This window comes from Anser cygnoides, chromosome 2 (assembly GCF_040182565.1).
Source record: "Anser cygnoides isolate HZ-2024a breed goose chromosome 2, Taihu_goose_T2T_genome, whole genome shotgun sequence".
In the NCBI taxonomy this organism is placed as follows: Eukaryota; Metazoa; Chordata; class Aves; order Anseriformes; family Anatidae; genus Anser; species Anser cygnoides.
The window spans coordinates 45,167,095-45,187,625 of record NC_089874.1 but is presented as its reverse complement, the minus strand read 5'-3'; the positions used below and the strand labels follow the sequence as shown (position 1 = coordinate 45,187,625).

Sequence of the window (20,531 nt, the reverse complement as noted above, 5' to 3'; positions counted from 1 at the left end):
GCAGCGGGGCGGAGGAGAGGAAGGGAGGGAGCGGCGGGGCCATGAACGGCTCGGCGAACCCGCTGCTGGACAAGGAGGAGCACCCGCTGCAGCTGGGAGAGAGCTTCGAGCGGCGGCCCAAGGCCTCCTTCCACACCATCCGCTGTGAGCGCCGCCCCGCTCTCCGCCCGCCGCGCCGGGCGAGCCCCGTCCTTCCCTTCCCTTCCCTTCCCTTCCCTTCCCTTCCCTTCCCTTCCCTTCCCTTCCCTTCCCTTCCCTTCCCTTCCCTTCCCTTCCCTTCCCTTCCCTTCCCTTCCCTTCCCTTCCCTTCCCTTCCCTTCCCTTCCCTTCCCTTCCCTTCCCTTCCCTTCCCTTCCCTTCCCTTCCCTTCCCTTCCCTTCCCTTCCCTTCCCTTCCCTTCCCTTCCCTTCCCTTCCCTTCCCTTCCCTTCCCTTCCCTTCCCTTCCCTTCCCTTCCCTTCCCCCTTCCCTTCCCTTCCCTTCCCTTCCCTTCCCTTCCCTTCCCTTCCCTTCCCTTCCCTTCCCTTCCCTTCCCTTCCCTTCCCTTCCCTTCCCTTCCCTTCCCTTCCCTTCCCTTCCCTTCCCCCCTACCATGGCTTCTGGAGCCACCCCTGCTTCACCTCTCCCTGCTCACCTTGTCAGCTTCGCCTCCCCTCTCTCCCTTCCCCTCTCTCCCCCATGCCACCTTCCCCTTGCCCCCCATTCGTGTTTCCCCCCGAGGTCCCCCTGTCCCCGAGGGAAGCACCCAGCAGCACCCATAAACTTTGTCTGAGGGAGGCTGGGGAAGGCCCGCTGAAGTTTTCCATACCTCCTCCGTGAGGGGCTGGCTGGCTTGCTTTTTTATTATTATTTATTGGTTATTTTTTTTAATGGCAGTTGTAGGACAGGTCACTGCGGGCCTCCGCCTGGCTCGTCCTGCGTGGCAGGAGCGCCTGAAGAGGAGCCCGGCTTGTCAGCAGCCAGAGCATCCGCAGTTTGAAATTCAGTGGTTGTGCTTGTGACGAGGCGACGCGTAACCCTGCAACCTCCTCCCCGGCTGCGCTAGCTCTAGCGATCTAGATACTAAGTCACTTTCCAGGAAAGCGAGGAGAAATGACTCAGGCTCATACGGTATTGCCACATGCATGGTAATTCTGAAGAGCAGAGACGAAGCGTGAGGCAAGGTCTTAAGCAGTAAGAGAGTTTTGGAATAATAATCAGTTTTTGTTGGTGTTCTCTTTTAAGACACCAGATATCATTCTAACTGCTCGTTCCCAGCAATGGGTGCATTTTATTTCATATTAGGAAATGGTTCTGAAGGGGAGCTCACTATGTTTCTGTACTTGAATTCTGTGGGGAAGGAAATCACTATTTCATCCCCTAAATGAGTTCAGCTTTTAAAATAAGTAGTTAATCACCAATAGTAAGTGAAAGCAATACTGAAGTCATATTTCAGTAGCCGTGTGTTAAAGTGGGAAACTTGTACAGTCAGTAATAGGATATTTTGTTATATGATGCATGATCCTAGGCACAGTGTCATGGCCTGTTGTCATGCACTGTGAGTACCTAGTTTCAGTGAGATCATTCATCCGAGCGAGACTTGGAAAGAGCAACTTTCTAGATTGAGCTTTTACTCAAGAAGATGATCAATGATTGAAGCAAAGCTATTTCCCTAACCAGTGAGCCTCCGTCTAATGCATCGACACTTAAATTTGTGTGGTTCACCCCTCTGATATGCATAATTACACCATGTTAAGGAATACCATCCTATATGTACGGTATATTTAGCTGCTTATGCATAATACTGAAGGCTTCTAGCCAGCACCAACACACTAGCAAATCTCCATTTATAAATTTAAGTTTTCAAATAGCCCGACCATCAGATGATTGAGGTTGCTGTCTGGTACTGTATGAATTAAACCCAAGCTGTATCCAGATAGAAATCCAGTGTATTTCTAGTATTGACAGTGCTTTCGAGTTCTGATCATGTTCTTAAGGGGTTGCAAAGCCAAAGTACTCCAGACTACAACTGAAAGAGTGCAGTTCTATTTCCAAAGAGTTTTTTATGAGCTGTATTTTCAGTCAGTGACACTCAAGTGGGTTCTCTCTTGATTTTTCTGGTTAAAACTTTTTTTCTAGACATTGATCGTGAATGATTTATCTGGGATCTAAGTGCAATATTATTCCTGTAATCCTCTTCACGCAAACTACAGTAAGAGGATTTTGCAGGCTAAATTTGTCTGTGCCTTCTTAAAATACTTTATTATTTTCATGTAATGTTTATGAAATTCTATGCTGAAAAACTGGGTTATCATTGGAAAACATCTAAAAACATTTGACTTTTGGAAAAAAGAGTTGTGGTTACATTTGGATAGACATATGTGCACTCCATTTCAACAAAATTATCCATGCACACCTAATAAGCTTTCTAAATGAAAGCAATTAGTTGCTCTTAGCAAATATGCAACATTGTTTTACTGATACCTAAGAAAGAAGCATGATATGATGAGCTTTTTCATTTAGTGACTGTACTGTTGAAACTCTAGATCCCTTTTTGGCAACGACACTTACTCTTCTACAGCTGGTTTGTTTTGTTTAGCAAGCTTGCACATAAAATAGGTGGGTGACAATAGCTAGAAATAGACTGTGCAGATGAAAATGAAGGATGTGATTTGGTCTGGCAGTTAAGGCATGAAGATTAAGTCAAGTGTGGCCAATTCTGCTTGTTGTGCTGTCAAAGTAAAACTCAATTAGACATTAACGTCCCCTTAATGAGAATTTTTTACAAGCTGTTTTTTTTCCCTGCAAATATGCTTTTCATAGTGGAATTACTTTTTTTTTTCTTTTTTTCCTGAGATATTAGTGTCTTAACTAATGCAGTAATTAAATGTCTTGGTTGTGAATATAGTTGCACCTCTTCATATCCAGAAATGCTAGAATTGAATGGAAGGTTGTTTAAAATACAAAAAAAAAAAAAAGTAAAACCAAAACAAAGAAAACCTAAAAATGTATCCGATCTTATTTCAGTTTGTCTAAATCCTCTGTCAAAACGTTGCATGTTTTTTATGGCTCATCAGCATGACAAGATTACTGAGGGGAACATACTTAAGTTAAAATGTTCTTAGTTTAAATAAATATACTAAACAGAAGTGCATTATTCGGGGGAAACAGCATTCTCTACAGTGCAGCAAAATTTTTTAGACTAGGGCTACTTTAGAGCTTTAACTGTCTCACCTTAGTCATATTCTCCATCCACAGTGGCTTTGGCCTTGTGTGGAGCTCCTCCAAGGTCTCCTCTAACCTTAAGGAGGTGTTATGAAGGCAAGATGTCTGTTAGTAGTCAGGAATAAGAGTTAGGCTAAATGAGCAGATCTCACTAAATTAGTCTTTGCCACAGATGCAGTCCTCAGGTTTGAAACTGGCGTACTCCTTTGGGATGCTTGGCACAGTTTTACACCTGTGTGCAACATCAGATATCACCAAAAGTCTGGGCTTTGGAGAAGCCTTCTTTTGGTCTTTCAAACACTGTCCAGAAACCGGTTCCTTTTAAAAAGCAAATTTAGAGTCTGGTATCATCACGTGGCTGGGGCTCTGAGCACAGACGCTTTGTACCGGTGCATTATTATACCCCTGCTGTACACTACCATGTATTTTAGCATTCCCTGTAATCACAGTGAATGTGCAGTGACTTTTTACGGGGCAGCATTCTGAGGGCTCAAGACTCTTGGAAACATAATCACCATTATTTTTCTCTTTAGATGATTTTAAGCCGGCCTCGATCGATACATCTTGTGAAGGGGAGCTCCAAGTTGGTAAAGGAGACGATGTAACCATTACTTTGCCACATATTCCAGTAAGTGTGCTACATGTGGTATTGTATGTTTCCCTGTTTACTCTAAGAACTTTGCAACATAGATTGTCTACTGTATATGTTCTTTTTCATCCTTGTAAAAACGGGTGGACTCAATATTTGAGCAGCCAGGCTCGCAGCATGGTACGTGAGGGAAGGACTATACCATTGAATCTTTGTTTAGGGTTTTATTTGTAAGGTTCCAGTTTGTTCATTTGTTTTGATTCCTTCCTTCCTGTTATTACTTGATTAACAAGAAGACTTTTCCTACTAGCTGAAGCTCTAGGGTGGTTTCCATCCGTTTTAGTGCTACAGCTTAAAGAATAAAGGCAGAGTAACTTCGGGTTTAGTCAAGGTGTGGTGTTCAGAAGCCACAGGTAGGCCCGTGAGCTTGTTGATTACAATAACATGTACAGATAGCACAGACCATTCCCTGCCTTGAGTTTTATCAATGGAAGCGAGAGGGAATTTTCTACTGAGTGACAATGAAGTGGTTTCCCATTCACTTCCTCCTCAAATTATGCCATAAAAAGATACTGTGCGAGGATGATGGTCAAACAGCAATAAAACAAGTGCTCAAACTGTTTATAGATGCAGTTGTGTTGTAATTGAAGGCTCGGTGGCTGCCTTCCCAAAACAAAAGAAAGTGCTTACGTGCTGGAACCGGATTTGTTTATTAGCTGAAGCTAATGCTACGTGTCAAGCCAATAAACCAGAATGCACAGATGCAGATAGGTTTGGTGGTTGCAGGGGAGCGGTTGGCAGTTTAGAAGCCATGTGTCAGATCCTCGTGGTGGTGTCTTTTCTAGCATGTTGGTGTTTTTAATTGGTAGGTGAAGGTTCTGTGGTAATTCCCACTGAATGAGGCTTTAACCTGCTTCCCCCACTCCTATTTTTTATATGGCTTTGGTCACGTTTAGTGCTGCATAAGGTTGTGTGCTTTTATTTGTCTATAAAAGTGAAGAGCTCAGTAGTGCTATTAGGGAGCAGGCAACAATGTTTAATAGCAATGGCGTTCATCTTTGACTGGGAACTGTGTTGTTCATTCATCTTTTGTGTTGAACAACATCGCTTGTAACGTCCCTTTCCAAATCTCTGTACTGACAAGTTTAATTTGTTTGTCTTCCCCTGAGTATGAGTGGCTTTCGGCTTGTACTGTGCTCCAGAGGGGTAAGAGCTAACTGCACTAAGTGCAGCCCCTGGGTGTATGCTGTTCCATGGAAGCGGTGTGTATGTTCAGCAGAAAGAGCTGGGAAACGCTGGGTTATGGTAAAGAAGCGTGAAAAGTTTTGAGATCGTTTTATCCTTACAAGGTTTACTGAATTTCTTGGATCCTGCTTTGCTTCTGAGCCGTCTAACAACTGGACAGAATTCAGATTCTGTCTTGTTTTTTGAAATTGCCTGATCCCTGAGGAGATCTCTGTTTGATGATTTATTCAGTGGACATGTTTTTGTGTCCCTTGCCACTTGGGCAACTTAAACACTATTTCTACTTGTGGCTTTTACATATGATAAACAGTCTTAGTTAGGGAAAGGAATTGTTTGTTTTAAAAAACTCTATACTTGAAGGGTTAAATCTGCTTTAACAAACTTGGTTAAATGTCACCTGTTCCATCTGCCTTCTTCTATCCTGTAATCATCAGAATCTGTAAGCCAGTGTTGTTTAGGCAATAACATAAAACCTAAAGATTTAATTTTAAGTAATAGGGTGGGACTGTTAGTTTGCTTAGGTAGGGCTTCCATTTCTGCTTATTTTTTAGCCAAAATTGCAGTCTTTTCTGAGTTAGGTCTCTAGGTAGCAGAATGATGGCCAACAAACTTTGATCATTTTTCATTAAATTTGTGTTTTATGTTTCCTGACTTACTTGTCAACAGGGAGCTGGCTTTGACTTTCAGCTTGCTTTTTATTCTCTTAAATGTTATTTTCCTCTCTCAAATGTAGGAATGATAAAAATGTAAAATGCCTTTGAAGACTAGACTTTCATGAGACCGATGTTTTCTGAATCACATCTGTATATCTTACGCTTTCTTTGCTGGGAATTCAGATATTTTGCCCTTACTATTCTGAAACTGTTTCAGATTCAAACATACTGTATTTATTAGCAGTATTGAGAACAGGAATTTAATTCTGAGTGGATAAAATTTGATTGTTATTCTGCTCAGAATAAAACGTACTCCTCTTGTCCCTGATTTTGGTTGCCTTCCTGCTGCATGTGTGAAGAAGCATATGAATAAACTTTTTTTTTTAATTTCTTTTGTAGAATAGCATTACGTTACAGAGAAATCTGAGAAAGTTCTCAGCTTTGAGTCTTATTTCTGTGTTTTTTGTAGAGTAACATATCCTATTTGATATGGTCAGATGTGTGTCCATGCTGCTGTGTGCAGGTAGACCATAACTGATTCTGCCTCCTGTAACCCCAAAGCCAGGTGTACGGGCTGGCTTTGTGTGAATAAACTGCAGTGTAGCTTAATCTCAGAAATATCTGTTAGCCAGTGCAGAAGACCACATGAATTTCTCTTTATTGCTTCTCAGTCTAAGCCATTGGATTTATATGGCTCTATGCAGTGTTGTATGGACTTGAGGACTTTCTGGAAGGAGTGAAATACCCCATTTGCTTTTGAAAAAACATTTCGGTGTAATTGCTCAGCTTCTACGTGCTAATCTGAGTTTGAAGAAGGCAGCTGCTCTTACATAGTTTGTGACAGTTGCTTGTAAAACTATGAAAATACTGCCTTCTTTTTTTAATTTGATAGAATAAATACAAAGCATTTTAAATTATTTTTCAGTTGACCACATATTTCTTTAGGCAGTAGTTCTGCTACATGAGTAGTTAGAATTTTATTTCTTATCCAAACCCAAGATTTCTTGAGCAGAAATTTCTGACGTTCGTCAGAATCAGCTATGCAAATTCAGTTCTGTTACCGTTTTGGGAAGGAGAACTGTAAGTAATGGCAACTAAGATGATGATGTTTTGTCACTGCAGAGACACTTAAAATGATGAAAGGCACCAATATTGCTGTGAGGAAATATCTGATTCTACTGCGTTAACTGTATTTTTCCCTTTTCATGAATGAATATTTTCTGAAAGAACTAATTATTAGCTACTTAGCCTCCTAGTCAGAAGAATACATACATACGTTTGTTTTAGTGTTTATAAACTTGTGGTTAGGGGAATGTAACCAAATAAATATGTGCTCTTTCTTTGATACCAGGGTTCAACTCCTCCAATGACTGTGTTTAAAGGAAATAAAAGGCCGTATCAGAAGGACTGTGTGCTTATTATCAATCATGACACTGGGGAATATGTACTGGAAAAACTTAGTAGCAGCATTCAAGTCAAGAAAACAAGGTAAAGCTGGTGACAGGGCTAAGTTAAGAGGACAAATTTTTGCTGGTTTCCTGCTCAGACCATCTTTCAAACCTGAACCCTGTTTTCTTTTATTTTGTAGTAATGTTTGCTTACTAAACTTTATCGGCTCTACGTGGCCATTATCTTGCCAAAAATGCAAATAGCTGTTGGGAGTGTGAATCCAAGAGTAAAGAATTTGTAAATTCTCAGCTGCTGAAAGGACATAATTATAGTTTGCAATGAAACACCTCTGATGATTTGAAGGTTTGGAAGCTGGCTGAAAGATGGGATGTGTTTCAGGAATCTCTGGTTAGTTGAAATAGAAGATGGAAATACTAGGCTGTCAAAAGGATTGTTGGACTTTATAGGCTTGTTCCCTACAGCTTCCTGTGGGAGTCATAGTGCTTTAATAATATGCTATTAAGGTGTAAGAAACACTCCTCATCGTTGTGGATCAATGCTATACTGAGCAGAGAAAAAGTCCAAAGCCTCCAGTTAAAGAGAGGAAAAGAAACCGGAGGGAATAGTGGTTGTGAGGATTTGCCTGGAATTGCTGAGGCCAGAAATCCTTTCTGACCCAATATTCTGACTTCACTGCACAAATGCTACAAAGTGAGCGGTCGAAACATTTTTAGTAATCTTGCTGCACTGCAAGTGCCTGAAGCTTCTGCACAGTGTTCTTTCAGCACCATTGAGCCACAGGTTTTTGAGATCTAAAGAGAAAGCAGTTATTCAAATGTCTCATGAAGAAGCAGCTCTTAAACAATTTTACAAGTATGATGTGTTTAAAAAAAAAAAAACAGTTTACTGCAGTGTTGAGCTTTTAGCTGCTAAAGCTAATAGAAACGTGGGTTGCAGGTTGTCAAGAGTTGGCTGGAAGTTTGCCCAAAACCACCTTGAATTAAAGGTAAATGGATTGTAACACTCTGAGTCATTGATGTGAAAACTCATCCATGTGGCATTCAGAGGCAAGGCATTTTGTCCAGTGGATATGAGCGCATTGTAAATGAGATGTGGAATGCCAACAATTTAAGTTCTGCTGACTTTGTCTGGGTGAAGCTTAGATCAGAAAGAAGCACGGAAATGCAAGGAGAACTTGGGTTCAGTGGGGTGTTTAGGATCCATTGAGTTTTGGCTTTCTCAAGGCTTAAAGTATTTCAACTTTTCTTAAGCAGAGGAAGGGTAGAAAAAAATTGGAGACTCATGTTTTGAGGAATGGTGATTTTTTTAAAAGCTATTCAGTATTCTAGCTCAGAAGCGGCATTTTTTTCATGGCTACTTTGATCTTTAACGACCTGTGGACACTCTGTGGGAGCAGAGTTATTAGTGTTAACATCCTGATTACATTCCCAGGGAAGTAATTGCACTTTTTCTACATAAAGGCTTCTGTAGTTCCAAGAGCATGATTAATACTGGAAACAATCTTTTGCTTTTATATTTTTATCTTTCACAGGAGACAGTGAGTATATCCCCAAATCCCTGCTTCTACTGTAAATGACTATGTAAAGTGTATTAACGTGGTATCTAAAGGCAGCATTTCAACGATGAGTGAAGAGGTGGCTCTGTGTTTGGTTTTTGGGGTTGCATCTGTCATTCAGTGTGGCACGGAGAAAAAATCATAGAATCCTGAGAGATGCTTGAGTTAGCACTAACTGTACTAGCTCAGGTACCAGAAGTGGTTTAGGTGAAGTCCAAGAAGTTCTACATGGGCTAGTTTAACTTTTTTCTTGGTGGGATTAGCTCACAGGCACAAAATGTCGTATTACTGATCTGGGACCATCCTAGAAGCAAAACTGAGCTCTTAATGTCCATGTGAGCTGGTTGTGCGCTATGCCACATACAGACATATTCCCAAAGGCTTTGTGACAAATACACTACATACTTTAACCTCATTATGGTGTATCATAGAGGGACCTGAATACATTTTGCTTTGTTTTTCTTCCAAGGATAATTGACTGTTCTACAATCTGAATCACATCATTGATTCAGAAAAATGAAGAAGCACTTGAGCTGGATCGAACAGCTAGGCTTGACATTATTCTGTGGAGGATTTTCCACTAAGGAAATATCTTTAACTGTTTTTTATCACTTTTATTTGCTTGCAAGTGAATGAAAAATAGGGGGTAAATGCTTGCATGCTGTATTTATCACTAAAACTGATTGCTCCAGTCAGGTTGACCTCTAAGAGAGTTCAGTTTGAGACTGTACAATTGCAAGTGAGAAAATAGTTTCTTTTGCTAGGATAGTTTTAAGCAGGATTTTGTTATGAGTGGATTTCTTTGATATAGGTTGCTAATTGTTTTTTAACAATACAACTATTAATGGCTAAATTAAAGCCTTCATTGTTCTTCAGCTAGTGAGTTTGGCAACGCTGAAAAACGTCTGGGTTTGAAAATACATTTTGTAAGGATGCAGTATGCAGATTTGCTGTTGAAAGCATGCTTTGCATACAGAAACCTGCCATTCACTGTTCAGCTTTATAAAGCAATGTAGAGTGATGTTCAAAAGGAAGTCTCACATCATGCATTAGCACAAGGATATTGAAAAAGCTGAACACAGTTGCACAGTCCTGCTGAATGTCTCTGGTTCTTGTTTCAGAGCAGAGGGCAGCAGTAAGATCCAAGCCCGAATAGAACAACAATCTGCCCGAGCCTCTCAACCTCCTTCACAGTTCAGAGCCCCAACCAAGCCAGCAACTGGACCTAAAACTTCTCCTTTGAAAGATAACCCTTCACCTGAGCCTCAACTGGATGACATTAAGAGAGGTAAAGAAGGGTTTGTAGTTTCCTGGGCTTTGGTCAGCTTTCTTTCTTGTATAAAAATTATAACTTACAATTTATACAAACACGTTAGAACGCTCAGGGATTCAAAGCTGATACTTGGCAGCTGGTTTGTTGGCTTTATATCTCATTCTAAAGTATCTTAATGAATTATTTATTCTCTTCTGCCAGCATAGGTATTTACACTGCAGTCTTCTCTGGTGTGAGAGCGCTTCTTCCTTCCAGGTTATTTTCTCTCTTCTAAACTATTTATCTGTTCTGAGAAGAAGATAATAGGTGTGGATTCAAAAGGTAGAAGCTAGGGCAGCTGAATACTAGACGTGCTGAAAGGGTGTCTTAGGTAACAACAACAACAAATGCTGATCCAAGATCTTGTTATGCAATCAAGTAACTTGGTTTAAAAAAAAAAACAAACTGTTCCTGTATGGAGTGAGGTTGGAGCCGTTTGCTAGGGGGATGTAAGGGCTCCGTGGCTGAGACCCCATCAGGAGACCTGGAGCCTGTGTCATGCCAAGCAGTGCTAATAGGGGAGGGATGAGAGAGAAAACAACTGCACAGCTTCCTTTACCACAACCACTCCTCTTTGGCTTTTATCACACCTGCCATTTAATTGCTGTACTTACCCTTCAAGAGCCCTTCAAGAGTCTTGAAGAACTTCAAGGGATTATTGGCCCAACTCTGTCTCCTGCTCAAGCAATGCTTTGCTTCAGTGTTGCGCTGTGGGCAGGGCTCACTTTCTTTGCCCAAGTCCTTCCTTTCATGCTGGTGTGATACCTGATTTTGCTGTGGTTAATGCAGTCAGAATGGGGATAATTTTAAATTTAAATTTTTGTTTGGTTCTCTTGGATTTCTTGTCTGGCATCAGACACAATTGGTGTATTTTAAGATTGTTCTTTCTGTCTAGTATTTTCTTTCTGGGTCTCTTTCCTTGTCCCATATAGCTATTTTTGCCTGCAGACTTAACCTATATTAATTTCCCAGCCTATGTTAAGAGCTTAGCAGGTTTTGATGTTGTGTTTTTGTTTTGTTTTCAGTTCTTGGTAATCACTGGGTGACACTTTTACAGCTAAGCTGTCTGTGTGTCTGTATAGGTGCTGACTGGTCTCACGCTTTCACAGCAGTAGTATTTGCAATACCTGGATGCTGGTCAGCAGACAGAATCGAAGCCTGAGACTTTGTTAGCTACAGTTCCCTTAGCTGCATTGCCATTTTTATTTTCCATGCAATAGGTAAGGAGAAAGATATCAGGTTATATGTCAACTTAAAAATTCAGTCAGTTGTAAAGTTTAAATGTCTTTACTCGTGATGTATAATAAGCTACTTAACCATGTGGGCACTCTTTTACATGCTTACAGCAATTTATAGAGGTCATGTTGTCACAACAGAATTTTTATATTTGTCTAGTGAAACATCTGTTCTGCAATGACCATTTTCTAGTGGTCTGAAATTATAAGTCACATCATTTAAAACTGTTGTAGTGATTTTTTTTTCCACGATTGTTTTTTATTGGGAAGTACTTCCAAACAAATAACCTGTAGAGTTTGGTTTCCAAAATCAAGCCAAACAACACCTGACTCATACTAAAAATAGGATGTTGAGTTGGCATTTCACAGAGAGTTCTTCAAGGTCCAAAAAGCAAGAAAGCAAAAATACCCAGGCAGTTTTCTTTCTGCTTATGGTATATATTATTTTTAACTTTTTAAGCATTTCTTAATTCTAAGCAATCCTCAAGCTTTTGGTACCCTTGAAAATAATCATTGATTATCTACAGTGTCAGCATTACTAAATAATTTATGTCATGAGAAACTACTTGGAAAAGGTAGAACTAAAATGGCACCATCGTACAATGAAAATAATAAAACTTAAATGTAAAAGCTGTGAGACAGTCTCTTCAGAACTTAAAAGTCTTTGGCCATAAAGATGCAAGTTAAAGGAATTAGTGGCACTGGAGACTTTGTTCTTTCCAGTCAAGCAATGGTTTTCCTTTTGGTTGAATTAGCTCCTTTCTATTAAAAGAAAAATAAACATAAAGCTGAAATTCTGTGTTGTTTCTTCAATGGACACAGCACAGAATTTACAGTCCTCAGAGGAGGTGGTTGAAAACATCTCTGTGGCACTATGGCACTCTTTTTGTTCCCAGTATGCCCTACTCAAGGGTGTGGGAAGACGCATAGCCCGTGTGATGTTTAACGATGGTTTTAAGCAAACCTCAGTGCAGGCTTTTGCTTACCTCCACTACCCTCAGCTGTGTGTTCCCACAGCTCCCCTTATAGATGAGCTGGGAAATGAACTTCCAGGTAAGTCAGTCCTCTCATCCATCCCATTACACAGCTGTCCAAACAGCAGTGCTTGAGGACAGAAGCAGAGCACGTGGGAGTTGAGCCTGTACTCTCCTCCATTCAGGAGACCTTTGGGAGGCTGTCTCTAGGGTCCCACACTAGAAGAGTCTTTTCCTGTGCGAGCTTTTATATTGTCTTCCTGCTTGAAGGGAACAACAGAGAGGGTAAGAGCTTGTTTGTTCAAAGACTTGGCTGCATATGATCACGTTTCATTAAGCAGTGAATATTTGGACACATACACCACAATACAGTCATTTATGTTCATGAAACTACTGGCATTTATCAGATGTATTTGACCTCAACAGAAATGTTTTTAATAACATTGGCGTAATTTGATTGTGCGGTACCTGAAACAACACCAAAATGTATTTCTGGTTTGGAAACTATAAATTCAGTGCTTAAAAATCTGAGCAGGTCTTGTTTATTTAAAATGCAGCTGTAGTCTTGCAAGTATTATTCCATAGAACAGTATTTGTCTCTCAAGGACTTCTCAATCAAATTTGCACTTCACTGTAAAATACTGCATCTTCTAGCTGCCATCTCTGCATACTCAAAATGCCAGTATCAAGTTGATTTCTATCCACCCTGCATACCATTATTAACAGTGATTATTCTGCTATGAGCATACGGCCTTATTCTTCATAAAGCTGAATGACTTTATTTCCAAAAGCCCTTGGTATTCTTGCAGCCCAAGGTTAGGGCTCTAGTTAAAAATCCTGCATAGCCTTTTGGAGTTGAGAGAAGAGGCAAGAACACTTAGCCATGATTACTGAAAGAGATTAGGACATTTGATACAAAATACATAGAAAAAAGAGCCCTGTTGAGAAAGGCTGTTCTGTATTTCTATGATGATTTCTGACCTTAAATTTTTTTCTTACTCTAAAACTGCACGGACTGCCAGTATAAGACAGTAAGCTGTTTTGTTTTCCTGAAAGAAAGCCTACAGTGGTATCATGAAATATGCAGAAGTTAAGGTTCCCGTGGCAATGTCAGGCTTTTCAGATTATGTAGACTCATTTAAAGTAAATGTACAAAAACATACTGTATGAAAAGCTTTCTTAAAACTAACTATGGCACATCCTGGCTCTTGTCATCTTTTAAGCCTTAAAGGTTCGTCAACAAGGTGTTTGATCTTGTGGAGCAGAAAGTGATCTGACTTTTTCATTGTTCAGCTGAGGGTATATGTACACACACATACACGCATAACTATTTTAATTGGAGGCACCGCAAGGAAGCATTTAGCCAAGGCTTCGATACTTGTAACTGCACTAAGCATAACAGACAAATTGGAAATGCAAAATTTGACAGTTTTAAAGCAGATGTGTTCTTCCTGTGAGGCTTTGGTGTCACTGTTGGTTTAACCACTGTCTTTGGCACATTGACACGAGGGCTCTGAACAAACTTTCTTAGTGGTCTTGCTGGAGTTGTGCTTGAGACTTTTAATGATGCAGCAGCCACCATAACACTTGTGAAAACAATTACGTTTTTTCTCATCTGCCCATAGTTTAGACATTCACAGTTCTAGACTCAAGGATTTAAGAGGCAAGACACCTGAAAGGAAGTGAAGGAACAGCCTCTGTGAGGCAAAAGTTGATTAGAAAATGGCGTCAGAACTGAGTTTTCATCCCTAACCACTGTCCTGGACAACACCATTTGCTTCCTACTCCTTGAAGCTCATGATGGTGCTGTTTTCCTTTCCCTATGCACTTACAGCATGGTAGGCCTTACCACTTCTTCCAAGACATTGTCCTTTTACTCCTCATAATCCCAACTCTAATCTTGCTTTCTCACCCATCGGCCTGCATCACTTCCTTCAGTTACCTCCTCACCTACTGTACGCAGTTCAAACTTGTTCAGACTTTTTTTTTTCCCTCTAGTTCTCTGGAGTGTGTTTCCTGTTGCATCTTTTCCCTTTCACCACCATTTTAACAAAAAATATATATATATATAAAAAGGGAAAGAGCTTTTTTTCCCCATTTGCTTTTCCCCTATGACTTTCTTAGTCCTGAACTCAGAGAATGTTTATAATTTTAAATCTTAGATATGGTTAGGCTGAGAGCAGTGACTTGCAAGTGCTCATTTGTATGTGTATCAGATTCTAGCCATGAAATGGATTTTTTAAGGCCTGCAAGGCTGTGTTGGGAGGGACAGAGGGAGAAAGGCATTACAGTACAAAATCGTATCTTCTGTTGGCCTAATCATATATTCTTCCTCCCTCTTCTAGTAGTCTCTCATGTTATGTCTTAAAGATGAAAGGGTAAACTTTGCCTGGCATACTAATAAAGCATAAAAAACACAGGTGGTCTAGTCAGGGATCTACCTTCAGGAAGTAAGTTGGATGAACAGCCCCACTATCCCTACATACCCAGCCAGAGTTAGTCACATAGTTGTTCCTTTTCAATATGCCTCTCATTCAATATAACTATAACATTTGAAATTGAGCTCTGAACTTTGAAATTGAAAAGTTGGAGTTTTAAAATTGGCAAAAGAAAACTTCATTTCTCAAACCAATACATGCTAAGCTAGAGGAACTCTCTCCAATGTGGAAACTGAAAACTCTCTTGTTACTCCCAAGTGTTAAGCAGCCCAGGGAAAACAGATCTTTTTTAAAAAGAGAAAAGTTCCAGTTGCTCAGACTTGCTCCTGGACAAACTGAAGATAATAAGAATGAAATTGGTGCCATTTTTATATAAAGGAAGGATTTGTTTTGTAGGGATCTGGTTATGCCATATCAAGAAGGATATCCCCAGTTGAGAAGCTGGGGTTCATCTCACTCTGAATAACTCGCAAGCCTGATCTAAGGTGAATTTTGCCTGGTGTCAGTTCCCCATTTGCTGGGTAGAGACGATAGTACACGTGTTGTCTCTCACTTCTTTCATTCTTGTCTCTTTGGCCTGTGGGTTCTCCAGGGCAAGCACTGAGTTCTTGCCATGTGGGTTTAGAGCTACTGCCACAATGATGGGCTACGTTTTGAGTGTTTCTCATACTTTGTATGGCATGCGTGTGGATATGGTTCCCTCTTGAAAACCTTCCCATGTAAACTGAGTCATTAGATACCTGACTTTTTGGGTGGATACAAAAAATGTCCTCTAATAGTGTCTGGGACACTTGTAATTATGACAAATTTAACAATGTGGATTGATTTGGGGTGACTTACCTTAATGGCTGTTTGGTAACCGGTTGTTCAGCCAGCATCAACGGTTGCTGATGAGGCTGTCATGGTATTCCACTATTTCTTTGCACTGGCAACCCTAAAGTGAGGTGTGGCTGACTTGAATGACTTCCCAGTTTCAGAATAGTCTGTTTTTCCTGGCTACTTGTAAGCTCTGTAACAGGTTATGGTATTGTTACGAGTCCAACATGTGAATATTCTCATGTATTCTCATCTGCTCCACTGCAAAGTGTATCTGATGTTTATCTGTTTCTCAAGTTTGCTTAGAATGAGTTGTGTGACTTTGTGCTGGAGCAGTTTCATACATTATCTTAAGGCAGTTTCTGTTGTGGCCTCTCTCTCTCATTGCATTTTCCAAAAGCCTAAATGTCAGTGATGTCTAACAGAATTTAGATTCCTGCATGTTTAAAAGTTTTTTGTTCTTTTTTTTTAAAAAGAAGGGGCTTGCTGTTGGCCTATAAAACTCAATCAGAAAATTTATTTACTTTGTATTTAGAGCATATAACTTGTGGAAAATAATGAGGCAGGAAGTGCTTTCATGAGCGTAAAGTGTATAGATAGTAAGTGAAGGTTTTACAATACTAACCTTTGCTGCTCTTTAAATGTGCTCTTTCATGTGAGGTATTTTGATGTGATAAATTATGCTCAAGAAAACTCTTCCATTTTCACATTCTTTGCCCAAATTCCGTGGGGCCCTATTCATGGTTTCAACCAGATGAATGTCCTTTTCTTTCAGAGCTGAGAGCAGAGGTTGAAATTATCGAGCAGATGAGCAGCAGCAGTGGAAGCAGCTCATCGGATTCAGAAAGCTCATCGGGGAGCGAAGATGAAAGCTCCAGCAGTGAGGGGGAAGAGCCAGCACATGTTTCCCCTTCCCAGCCACCGCACCAGCAGTATAACAACAGGAATGCTGTTGCTAACGGCACCAGCAGGCCACAAGGAAGCAATCAGCTCATGAACACGCTCCGTAAGTAAAGGCTTGCGTCCTATCGCTGCCGAAGCTGCTTGAGAGCACTCATTTTCTTAGCACGTTAAGCTAACTCCGTGAAGTGCAGCTGGCCGAACAGTAGTCCCAGGGAGGTGCGCTGGCTGAAATATGTGGACAGATTTTTTGAACAGAAGGCTGAGACCTATCTGAAGGTGTGGAGATTGCTGCAGTCTGGTCTAGAGCCTGTGGGCATCAGTGTGATGGCCCCCATCGACCATGCTGAGCCTTGATTCAGGCCTCCAGCTGGAAAGAGTGGGTAGCAGAGCATCAGTGCAGGGGATATGGGGCACTGGAGGATGGGAATTACTTTAGTGTGAAAACACAGATTAGGTATAAATAGTGGGATTGACACGTGTCAGTGAAAGGCCTGTGGAGAATTGTGAATGACACAAGGCTGTCCTGTGATCACAAATGCACAGTCTCTCTGGCTTTGCTATTAGCAGTGTTGCTTTGTCAGAGTATTTGCTCTATAATGTGCTGGTTTCAGTTGTGTTTTCACGAATACCATGTTTTGAATATTTTGAATGTTTGCCAAATACTCACTTAAAAACATCACAGCTCTAATGTTTGAAGGCACTGAATCACTACAAACTCACTCCATCGTTTAAAAAGTATTTGTCATTTTGGACTCTCTCTGGGCAGACGGTATACATCTGTGTTGCTCTTCCCTTTTGCTAGATCAGGTTCAGTGCATTTACATGAAACTAGAACTTAGTTATCATAAATTGTTCTTAATTCCTCCTGAGGCGTTTTTGAGTACATCTCTTGGCATCCACGCTCAGTGAACTGGTGGAGTTTAAATGCAGATAAATACAGGGTTTCCAGCTTCCAGAGGACAAGTTCAGATGTTATATGGACAATTCTGAAAAGGCTCGCTGGAAAACTGGAGGGGCCAGTCAGTGTTTCTGTCAGTAATGTATGCTAGAGGAGGCCCTTGGGTGAATTCCAAAGTTCAGCAGCGTCAGTGGGACTCTTTTCATGTCCCTGTTTCTGAGTGTGAGCTGCGCCTACCCTGCTTCTTTTGGCCATGACTGCAATACTGCATAGGTCACTAAATTTCAAGAAACCTTTGACCCCAGGAGGATTTGGGAGCTGTTGAGGTAGCTCCTGAGGTAGCTACTTTTCTTTTTAGGCAGTGATTTCTGCCTGACCTTGAGTATTCAAGTCACTGGTGACCCTAACCCAAATTTCCCCAGGAGGGGAGAGGAGATTAAGAAATCCAGGGCGTAGCTGTTGCATACCTGCTCTGCCAAGGACCTGTGTTTGAGGCAGGGTCAGGGGAGAGCACTCAAGGGGCTAGGTTCAGTTACCAACACACAAACATGATTATTGCACCCTTTTACATCCTCTTTGTCCCCAAATCACAAATGCTCTGCAGGATGGGCTCTGAGACTGGAGGTTTGGTCCACATCCAGTCCTCTCTGCACTTTGGAGGGGTGCCCTTGGCCTTTCTTTACCTTCTCACCCTGTGCCAACTCAGTTCAGCCAGCAGCCTTGAGTTGCAATAGCTTTAACATTCCTGCTGCCTTATTGACACGTGGAGGCCTTGCCTTGGCTACCCAATCCTCCTTAAAACAACAACAACAACAGAAATCTATTTTAATAGGGTCAAGAAAGCCAGGGAATTCCCCAGTGCCTCATCCTGGAGCCATGCACAGGAGCTTGGCCGGGTGGAGGCTGTGAACTCCTCCTGCAGCTGTTAGCAAGGGGAGTGTTGCCCTCCCACAGGCAGCAGCCTCAGTGACTGTGGAGCCAAGGAGGCTCCGTCTGGCCTGGATCAGGCCAGCTCTTGGTGCTCTTGGGCATGGAGAGCAATTCCATTAGACTGAGGTGACGCATTCAGTTCTTGTGTTCTTCTTAAATCTTCCAGCGTACATGCGACTGTTCTTTGGTTTCATTGCAGTGAAATGTGAATTAACGCCTACCTGCTTCTTGTGTTTTGTTGTTTTTTTGTTTTCCAAAGGAAACGACTTGCAGTTAAGTGAGTCTGGGAGCGACAGTGATGACTAGGGGCTGAACTTTTGCTGTTTTATACATGGAAGAACTAATTTACCTTGAAGTGATCAAATTGCTTACAAAGAGGATCTGGCACAGGAATAGTTCCACGCGTGGAATTTTAGTAGAAGGAATGTATAACGCTGCAAAATATGGGATGTCGAGGTCTGTTTTACTTTGTGAATCAAGTGTATATTTTGTCCATATTCTTATTCTTTAAAAGCTTTAAATAGGTATGTACAGTAGGTAAGCCAATACATGGCGCTATGTTCCAGTCTGTTCATTATCTGTAAGCTTTAATGTGTAACTTCATCATGTCATCTAAAAATTTCTTGTTTGTAGAAGATATTCAGAAGATAATCAGCCCAGTGTGTCTTCAGGGAGGGGGGAGGGGGGCGAGGGGGTTGTATATAGGGTGAGCATGAGCCAACAGTGAGATTTAAAAAAATAATAATAATAATGCAGGAGCTAGAGTGTGCACTGAAGTGGGACTGTTATAAATTAAGTTTCAACACTAAGTTGATTTATTTGATTTGGGACTTTTCTAATGTGTTTTTATTGCTATTTATGATTGATTTAATGGACATGCTTTTAAACAGTTGGAAAGGAAAAATCATAAAACCATGTTTGTCACAAACCTTGCTGCACCAGTGCCTTATAAGCAGTTTTTTGAAACAGAGCTTCAATTCCTGCCATCTTTTGTAAGGGGAGCAATACTGAAACCCCTTCAGATTGCTTTCTCAGAGAAGAGCTATATTTCAGTTACGGCGAAACAGTTATACGGGCGAACTGTACTCTGAGGGCAGTTACTCCAGTAAGATAAAGGATCTACATCAGTCACCTGAACACACCGAACAGGAACCAGATCGGCATTTTCTTATGCAACTGAAGCATCTCATTTAATCCAGACCTTCAGACCTAGATCTTCAGAAATCTTAGGAGCCTGATTGCCAGTGAAATTGCAAGGTCACAAATACAGGATATTGGACTTAATGAAATTGTAGGACCAGAGCCTTGTTTGCAGTTTCCTAAAGGATGCAGAAAGAAGAGATGACTAAGCAACTGTGTAACAGCAGAAGTCTCTCTCCCACCACAGTTGTCCAGGTAGACTTTAGTCCGTATCGTTTGTTGGATGTGATCTCCGTGCTTGGCAGGATGACACAGAACAAGAAATATTTGCCTACGATGAAATTCACCCCTGTTTAAGGGGGTTTAAAGGGTGCTTAGCTGGATTATCGTTAACTTATTTTTTTTGCTCCAATGGAAAATGAGTGCCACAGGCAGCCTCTTAAGGTTGAACACAAGGCTGACTTTTTAAACCCCAAATTAAGTGACATAGGCCAAGTGACACCACAGTTGTGGTGTAATCCGGGGGGACATGAAGCTGAATTGGATGCCTCTCCATTCTTAAGTGTCTGCTTTGCACTGCTTTTGTCCGTCTGATCATTTGTGTTTTAGCTCCTGTTTCTTTAATGAGGAAAAGAAACAGGAAACTTTCATTTTTTTAAGGTATTGAAGAGCAGGGGGACATTGGAAGGGAGATTTTATTAAATGGTTTATTTTTTTTGCATTCGATACATATTTAGGCATATTTTTGCATTATTGTACATACATTTAAAAATACTTCTTTTTTTAAAGTGTTTTATGATGTGGGTACATATTTTAACATACAATTATGAAATATACTTGATGTAAAGCCACAATTGATCTCTTTTTGTGTTTTTGTTGTTGTTTGCGTTGTTTTTTTTCCCCATTCCTTCTCTGAGAGTGAAAGTGCTGTGCTCTAACAAGCTTGTACCACTCTGGGATTTTACACTTCAGTGCAGGAGATGTGCATGGTAGTTGGCAGTCTAATTAATGCTACTACTGCTCCTGGCTTCCCAGTTTAAGATTTGAATGAGTAGGGAGGCATTTCTGTTACCATTTCCCCATTACTGAAGCTTATTGCTGAGTTCTGCTGACATTATTACTTGAGCTTAAATGGAAAAGCAGCAGTGTAATGTTTTCATTGCTTCCTTCACTGGCTTCACATGCATTCTGAATGCCAGGACAAGTCATAGGAAGTTTACTAATTCTGCG

The 20,531-nt window shown here is 40.9% G+C and overlaps 1 protein-coding gene across 1 annotated transcript; it reads left to right on the top strand.

Annotated features, from left to right (window-relative positions):
- Positions 1 to 9: 9 nt before the first annotated feature.
- EAF1 (ELL associated factor 1) lies at positions 10 to 20,164 on the top strand. The gene is made up of 6 exons (XM_048077996.2): positions 10 to 144; positions 3,737 to 3,831; positions 7,042 to 7,178; positions 9,777 to 9,943; positions 16,206 to 16,436; positions 18,421 to 20,164. The coding sequence occupies exons 1-6, from the start codon at positions 42 to 44 to the stop codon at positions 18,465 to 18,467; spliced, it is 780 nt and encodes a 259-aa protein (XP_047933953.1). The 5' UTR covers positions 10 to 41; the 3' UTR covers positions 18,468 to 20,164.
- Positions 20,165 to 20,531: the final 367 nt, after the last annotated feature.

Coding starts and splice junctions, on each gene's coding strand:
- EAF1 (XM_048077996.2), top strand. CDS start 42: ATGAACGGCTCGGCGAACCCGCTGCTGGACAAGGAGGAGCACCCGCTG. Junction 7,179..9,776: donor ATTCAAGTCAAGAAAACAAG/GTAAAGCTGGTG, acceptor TTCTTGTTTCAG/AGCAGAGGGCAGCAGTAAGA. Junction 9,944..16,205: donor ACTGGATGACATTAAGAGAG/GTAAAGAAGGGT, acceptor CTTTTCTTTCAG/AGCTGAGAGCAGAGGTTGAA.